Here is an 8,035-nt window from a genome sequence, read left to right as displayed (position 1 = left end):
CTTAGAAAATTTTGACATGTCTGAGAAGTTATTGACTAACACTACCAATTAGCTTCGAGTTGCATATTTTGGAAAATATTCACAATCGAAGCAAGTAGTGTAAGTCAACTATTTCTCAGACGTTCGAATTTTTCGGAATCTAGGTAGTGTAAATCAACCATTTTTTAGATGCTCAATATTTTTCGGAATCAGTAAGCTATTTTCACGCATGTTTTTAAGTTTTACGCTCAAATTTCGGAATTTTTACGATCTTTATCATTTTAAAGTGTTCCTAACGTTACCCGGACTTAGTTTATTTAATTTTATAACAGGGATATTGTCAAGGGCTAGTTCTCGCGCGAATCACTACGTGCACACTTTCCCTCGCACGTGCACATCACGTTGGCGGTTACATCGGCGTTGCGTTCCACCACTATCAACGAAGCACTGCCACCACCATCCACTAACGAAGGATCGGGGGTGGGGTACGTGTGGGAGAAGAAGCGCCGATCTATGGGGTGGAAAGTGTTTCTCGATTGGACCACCAGGATCCAGATTCTGGGAGAAGAACAAGAAGAGAGACCTCGTGTCCAAAAATTTCCAAAGTTATTCATTCCAATTTTGTATCTTGATTCTTGAAGCTTCGTTAATCTTAAAAGGTCTTGAACAGTTGTGAAATATATGTATGTAGAAGTACTAGTTACAACGAAAAATCTTCCAAGTTTTATTTGAATATTCCCGCACCACAGCGAACAGAGCGCTCAGCGCTCCACGGGCACCAACCCACTATCCCTTTTCCCGTAACTTCGATCGAAGCTTCTGCTTCTTGTTATTTGCTGTACCAGGGCAGAAATTTTCGACATAATATCATTCCAATGTATATCCTTACTGACACTAGCCAATTCCATCTTGTCCGCCATTTCCGCCAATTTTTCTAACGTTTCGTCGCTTCACTATCAAAACACTTCTCACGTGGTTTGGCATTTTTTCGAGCCACAGAGTTCTTAGAACTTTGTCTGAGATATCGTCTGTGTCCCCTAATGACCTCATTTTGCGAAGCAACTGGGTGGATTTCATATCTCCCAGTTCCATTCCTGTAATTAATCTTTTAATGCGTTTATTTTCGCTTTCTTTGAATATGCTTAACAGCCTCTGTTTCGCCGAAGTGTATTTATTACTTCTATTACCATTAATAATGTCCCATATATTTTCAATATATTTCGGTTCTAGCTGAGCCACCAGATAATTGAATTTAGTATCTTCTTGTGTAATATTACAGATATGGAATTGAGCCTCTACTTGATAAAACCATATTTCTGGTTTGTCTACCCAAAATAGCGAAAGTTTAATACTGACCTTGCTAGGTCGAATTCGCTAACAGAACCACCATTTTCAGTATGAAAACTCGGAGTCAAGGTTACCAATTGTACTGCCCTTGGCTTTATTGCAAGTTCTTTTATATGGATTGTGTCCTGCTCGGCGGTTCGCTTGTTTCTGATCTGTCGCACGTGGCGCCGTGGCGCACACCTCTCACATTCTTTCGCATCTACTCTCTCTCTCTTTTTCTGCGCTCACTTCACACTTTCTATCAGTCATACCACGCTCTCACTCAATAATTATTCTACATTCTCTCATCAGTCATACCACACTCACTCGCCATGTTTATGTCGCTACAAGTCCATGATGGAGAGAAAACAGTTGGAAAAAGAATTGAGAATTGCAAAATGTGATTTGGCCATAATGCGGAAGAGTCTGGGTAACATTTTTTCAGAAAAAGTGTTTTAGTGGCATTGCATATTTTCTTTGAAGACTGATGTATTCTGCATTTATAGGTGATGATAGAAATGCTCCTGCATTAGAATTAGAAGATCCTTCCAAAGATGTCCCAAAAGAGTGCTCTTCTACTTTTGAATTTAAGTTTCACAAGAATCATTCATCTCAATTTGAAAAATTCTCTAAGGAAAAAAGTGAACTAGAGGCACAATTAGGCAGCAAAAAGAAAGAGATGCAGGAGAAACAAAAACAGATATTTGAACTACAGGATAAAGTTAGTCAGATGATGCAGTTGGAAGTCCAACTTCAAGAGAAAACAAAAAGATTGGAAGTATTTAGTAAGGAGAGGGATATATTTGAAAGAGAATTAATTGCAACAAGATCAGAATTGACTGGAATAAAAAAGACACTGGGTAATTTAATTTGCATTAAATGTGTACTTTACTACATTAATCAATACAGTGATCATGGAGTTTGTTTGACTAGCCCATGATCATATTTATATTCAATATGTATTATATTAATAATCGTGAATTTATGAGTACAATGTTTCTAAAACTTATTAATGTTATTAGTTATGGCTATCATCATATAGTAGTACACATAGTAGGAATTGTAATCAGTAGATTCTTGTATATTCTTGTACATGTATATTGTGTGCAATTATTATGTTATAATGACAGAGCTAGAACGTCAAGAAAGAAGAGATTTAGAAACTAGAGCTCTTTGTTTAATAAAAGATGCTAAACGTAAATGGGAGAATGCAGAGAAAGATAAGGTTGCACAGCTGAATAAGCATATTGAATTGCAAACTGTAAGAATTACAGAATTGTGCACCAGCAATAATGAAATGAGTTCAAGATTACAAAGGACAGAATGTGAACTTGAAACAGCAAATGCTGAATTACACAAACTTAGAGTATTTCAGGTTAGTGTCATATATATATAAGTATATATAAGTACATTCTAGTAACATATTATAATAATACTGGTTTAATTTTTACTTGTTTTTCTGATTTATTAGATGCAATATAAAGAATCATTAGCCAAAACAAGAGAACTTAGTCGACAAAGTATTCAAGGTGTTGAAACTAAACTAGAAGAAATAGCCACAAGGTCACATAATCAGTTAGCTGAACTCAGAGCAAAATTAGACTTGGAAATAGCAAAAAATACAGACTTAGAGACTAAATTGAGAAATGAACAAGATTCCAATCACTGCCGTCAGTCAAGACTGAATGTTGCTTTAGAATTAGGTCAAAATGAACTGAAGGACTGTCAGGAACAGTTACGCAGTATACAAGCTACATTACCAGCCAGAGATACTGAAATAGTAGCTTTAAAAAAACAATTGCAAGAAAGGTCAAAGCAACTAGATAGTGCTATAGCATCAGAACAGATGGTTACAACAATGCAAGAACAATTAGAGATATCAAAACTTGAAAATGTACAGTTGAAACATCAACTACAGGTACATAATCAATATTTCCTTTGATGTTCAGTGATAATTCTTTATCCATCTCTACAGTTTCTTGTTTTCTTGTTCAAAGGTAATGAAATCCGACCTGACTGAAACTATGATGAATTTGGAACAGAGTGAAGTCCTAGCTTTAAATTTCGAACAAGCAGCACAAGACAAAGCTACATTACAAAAAAGGTTACAAGATTCTCTTGAAAAAGAAGGTACATTTCTATAAATTCGTAACTTTTTTAAATAATGTATAAAATAATGTGTAGTAAAAATTTGTCTTCATTTACAGAAGAACATTTACGTAAGGTTGGCAATTTAGAAGAATTGTTACGACGCTTAGAGCAGAGCGTCACTAAACTAGAAGCAGAGAATGCCACTCTCAAAATGGAAACCCAAACATATCCAGATTCAAATATAATGCCTAGAAAGAGTATAATTAAAACAGACACTCATGTAGAAGAACAAGTACGGAAATTAGAACAAGAGCTTCAAACGATGAAAGAAAACGTAAATGCGGAACGTCAGACCACGAAACAAGCACAGATTAGTTTGTGGAAAAAGGAAAAAGAATTATCGGATGCGAATTTGGATAAACGAATCGCAATAAGGGAAGGCAAAAAAACGGAAGATAAAGTTAAATCGTTACAAGAGGAGAAACAAAAATTAACCGAAAGATTAGATAGCAAAATAAAAGAGGAAGAAGAAAAATCTAAAAGACTTCTTAAAGAACTAGATAGTGCAAAGGCATCATTAAACGACATTACAAGGGAATCATCTAGAAACAAAATGCAAGCTGATTCGGCTCAAAGGGCTCTAACTCAGGCTAACCACCAAATAGAGGAGCTTCAATCTTCCAGTGCTTCGCTACGTAGAGAATTAGATGCGACACGAAAGCAAGCAAGAGTAACTCAAGATCGTTTTGACAGTCTAAATGTTGAAAGTAGGTGTTTGTCTCAGATGATTGCAAAACATACTGAAGAAAAGATCGAACTGGAATCTAAGATCGAAAAATTAGAACAAGATATCAAGGGTTATGAACTAAACACTGAACTTCTAAAGGAAACATGCACAGTACTGGAAGAACAACTTACAGATTATGAAAGATTAACAAGCAATCACGAGACGCGGGAAAATTTACTTATTCAAGATAAAATGAAGTTACAGAAAGAACTGGAATCCATTGAGGCAAAGCTCCGCGAAGCACATTCCGCTCTAAACGAAGAGAGATCACTGAGACTAGCTGCGGAACGAAATATAGAGAGGCTTGAATCGGAGACGAGTGATATTGAGAGCGAAAGGAATGGATTAATCGCTCAAAGAGATCAGTACAAAAAACTTGTACAAGAATTGAGCGGCCAGGTCGAAGAATTGACTACCAAATGCGGCGATCTGGAATGCGACCTTTCAGAAGTGAAGAGAGCCTTAGAAGTAACTAAGGCTGAAACGAGAGTCGTCAAAGAAGAAAGCAGTCAACACTTAACTAGAGTTCATGAATTAAAAGAGGCGAATTTTGTACTTATGAATGATTTACAGAGTAGTATAGATCAAGGTCAAGAACTTAGGATGAGAATTTCAGAATTGGAGAGTATTCTAGAGGAAATGAGACAGTTTTACCAAGAAAGGGAAGTGAAAGCAGAAAGTACAAGACAACAGCAGACAAAATTGATAGATTACTTGCAATTCAAATTAGAAGAATGCAGTAAAAAGAAAAAGACGGTATGTGATAAAATACTTGGTACTAAACAAAAGGAGAATCTACCTCCCAGCGGCACTGGAATGCCAGTTGGATACCGTGAACTGGAGAATCAATTGGCAAAAGAACGTGCTAAAGTTAAAACGTTGACTGATCAATTATTAGCTCTGAAAGCTGTGCATGCCTCAACATCTGCGCCTACATCTCCAGCAGTGCCTGATGTCAGAAATACAAATTATAATATAGAACAATCAGCCAGTTCATTAACTAGGCGTTTGTCGCCACAGAGATCTGGACACATACCTCATAGATTCGATGTTGGCTTGCCAATGAGAGCTGGAAAATGCTCGGCGTGTTTAGACTCTATTCAGTTTGGGAAACGTGCCGCCATTTGCAACGAGTGTCAAGTAATGACGCATTTGAAGTGTGCAGTTACTATCCCAACCACTTGTGGTTTGCCTGGAGGTTACAATAAAGAATTTGGCAAAAATTGGAGGAATAGTGACGAAAATTTATCATCGTTGTCTGGAAGCGTTCAGACATTAGCTATAGACCAACCGGACCAACCGGAGAAGCCTAACACAGTATGATATCTGATATTATCTTACCACGTTTATTGTCCAGTGCAAAAATATATTATTTTATTTAATTATATAATATTCAATTTAATTACCCATATAAAAATTTAAACACATCTTGTTCTTTATCAAAATGACATCAGTGGACAGTAAATGTGTTCATTGTATCAATAGTATATTTTACAGTAATTTTTACCCATTATAAAATTGCAATAGGATGTGTGTGGTGCACAAAATAAGAACGATAATGCATCAATGGAAAGTTGGGTAAAACTTCCAGAGCGATCGAGAACTTGTTGGGAAAGAAAGTATCTCAGATTGGAGGGAACGTGTTTGTGTACTTACGAGCATCAGCCGCCTCCCGGAATGGCACCAATAAATCGCCTAGATCTAATAAAGAAAGACGGATTCAGCGTGGTAGATAACGTATACCAACCCGATGTAATAGGAACGGCGAAGTCGGACTTGCCGTTTATTTTTAGAGTAGAATCTAACTCATCGACAACTTGTTGGCCGACATCGCGTTTAGATATCATGGCTTTGAGCCAAGCCGATAAAAAAAATTGGCTAAAAGCCTTGAAATCTGTTACTAGTCAAAATCATTTGAGTAATGTTCATAAGAATAAAAAATATCAGACTATATTAAGACTAGAAAAACATCAAGTAAGCTAATTAATATTTATTCTTAATAAAATTGTATTTAATATATTTTTTATTTCTTAACAATGTATGTTCATTCTGTAAATAGTTGGATTTAAATTGTGCTATAAATTTAACTGAAGAGAACGTGCTTCTACTGGGTGCTGAAGAGGGTTTGTTTTCGTATTGCGGTGGTAAATCGCGAACCCTCACTGCCATTCGTGGAGTGAAGAGAGTGCATCAATTAACCTTACACCCTCATTTGGGAATAGCTTTAATGATAGCTGGTGAAAATAGGCAATTAGTATCATGTAGTCTACGACAATTGAAAAGTAACGCGGTGGCCGCCGAATGCTCGAGGCCGGCCATTAATACGAAGGCTGTTTTAACTGGAGCTGATAGCTGCCATTTATACCAGTTGCAAAAGGAAATGCTTTGTGCAGCAACAGCATCTCACGTAATGTAAGTTTAACCTATCTTTTGATTTTAAGTAACTTCTTTAATAATCACTTTTTTTTTATCATTAATATAGATTGCTTAAATGGTACACTGAAGAAGAGTCTGGGGAATTCATTGGAGTTCGAGAATTAGAGACATCTGAGCCATGTAGTTGTGCCATATTTGCTCAAAACGTTCTCATAGTAGGATGTAATAAGTTTTTCCAAATCGACCTAAAAAATTATTGCGTCGATGGTAATAAAAAAAATATATATTTTTACTTTCTTTAGTATCTCCTTTTTTTTTAACAATTAATGTTTGCATTTATGTAATTTTATAGAATTTCCAGAAGAAGATGATAGCTCAGTCAAAGCTGCGCTATCAGGAGTAGCTAAACTAGGCATTTTCCCAGTGTGCGTTCTGAACGTTTCTCTTGTACCTGAAAAGGTAGAGCTGTTGCTTTGCTATAATGAGTTTGGAATGTTTGTGAACGAAAGTGGCCAAAGAACTCGAAACATCGATCCGACTTGGAATCATCTACCTTTTGCTTTTGGTAACAAAATTTATTACATTGCTTGACATTAAATACTTTCTTATATTTACATGAAAAAAAATGTTTCTTATTTTTCTATTAGCTTTCCGTAAACCATATTTGTTTATCATACATTTTTCATCCGTGGAAATCGTGAAACTCGACCAAGATGCGTATACTACAGCGACAAATCCAGAACGAATTTTAATCGAGTTATCTAGCCCTCGTTATTTAGGACTGGCTGGATCGAAAGGAATCTATGTAGCAACTGTAAATTCCTTCCTAGAATTATTGAAAATGGAAGGTCCTTCGAATATACCACAGTTAAATGGCAGTCTCACAAGTTTGAATACTATGTACGTCTTCAGTAAACAGCATTAAAATAAAAATGGAACTATTACTATAAAATTTTTTTGTTTTCCCATTTTACAGGGATCAAGATGATGACAGCAGTTCGGAGTTCAGTTTCACTTCAAGCTTAATGGAGGCTTTAGATGGTCAAGGAAAAAAAGTACATTTTGCTGGCGTTTCCAAATATTAAAATATTTTGATATTAGAACTAATGGAATGTTCTATTTTTTATACGATTGTAGGAATTGCAAAAGAACTGAGATCAAGACTGTAAAAACATTTAGTAAGAATTAAGCAAAATAAGTTCTAATCAATAAGTCGCAACATGTGTTTATCTGTTTAATTTAAATTACATTCTTGCTAATGCGTGATGAATGTATCGAAACTTTTGATTCTAGAAGAGCTTTTTGTGTTTTATTGTATTTCATTCTTTTTTTTCGCTTTTATCGAACAATTATACAGAGTCGGATCTCAAGTGTTTGCTATGACAAAGGATTTGTACTGCGTAGTATTAATTAACCAAATTTGCTATATTTATACATATCACAGAAAAAAAAGTAATTTTTTACTTTCTACGAGCT

At 35.6% G+C, this 8,035-nt stretch overlaps 2 protein-coding genes across 6 annotated transcripts in view; one reads left to right on the top strand and one right to left on the bottom strand.

Moving 5' to 3' along the window:
* The window catches only part of LOC108572209 (citron Rho-interacting kinase-like), an 11,615-nt gene extending 3,900 nt beyond the window's left edge, over window positions 1-7,715 (top strand). Inside the window, exons 3-14 of the mRNA XM_017934409.1 lie at window positions 1,669-1,735; window positions 1,812-2,165; window positions 2,436-2,680; window positions 2,777-3,223; window positions 3,303-3,435; window positions 3,513-5,500; window positions 5,711-6,157; window positions 6,243-6,595; window positions 6,666-6,826; window positions 6,912-7,124; window positions 7,207-7,459; window positions 7,536-7,715. Of these exons, the coding sequence (XP_017789898.1) occupies window positions 1,669-1,735; window positions 1,812-2,165; window positions 2,436-2,680; window positions 2,777-3,223; window positions 3,303-3,435; window positions 3,513-5,500; window positions 5,711-6,157; window positions 6,243-6,595; window positions 6,666-6,826; window positions 6,912-7,124; window positions 7,207-7,459; window positions 7,536-7,644 (4,770 nt within the window). The 3' untranslated portion in view covers window positions 7,645-7,715. The remainder of the gene's footprint in view (window positions 1-1,668; window positions 1,736-1,811; window positions 2,166-2,435; window positions 2,681-2,776; window positions 3,224-3,302; window positions 3,436-3,512; window positions 5,501-5,710; window positions 6,158-6,242; window positions 6,596-6,665; window positions 6,827-6,911; window positions 7,125-7,206; window positions 7,460-7,535) is intronic.
* The window catches only part of LOC108572478 (putative uncharacterized protein DDB_G0271982), a 21,725-nt gene that overhangs the window by 159 nt on the left and 13,531 nt on the right, over window positions 1-8,035 (bottom strand). The window lies entirely within an intron of this gene.

This window comes from Habropoda laboriosa, unplaced genomic scaffold (genome assembly GCF_001263275.1).
Source record: "Habropoda laboriosa isolate 0110345459 unplaced genomic scaffold, ASM126327v1 scaffold65, whole genome shotgun sequence".
In the NCBI taxonomy this organism is placed as follows: Eukaryota; Metazoa; Arthropoda; class Insecta; order Hymenoptera; family Apidae; genus Habropoda; species Habropoda laboriosa.
The sequence above is the reverse complement of the archived record's forward strand: the minus strand, read 5'-3'. Positions and strand labels throughout refer to the sequence as shown.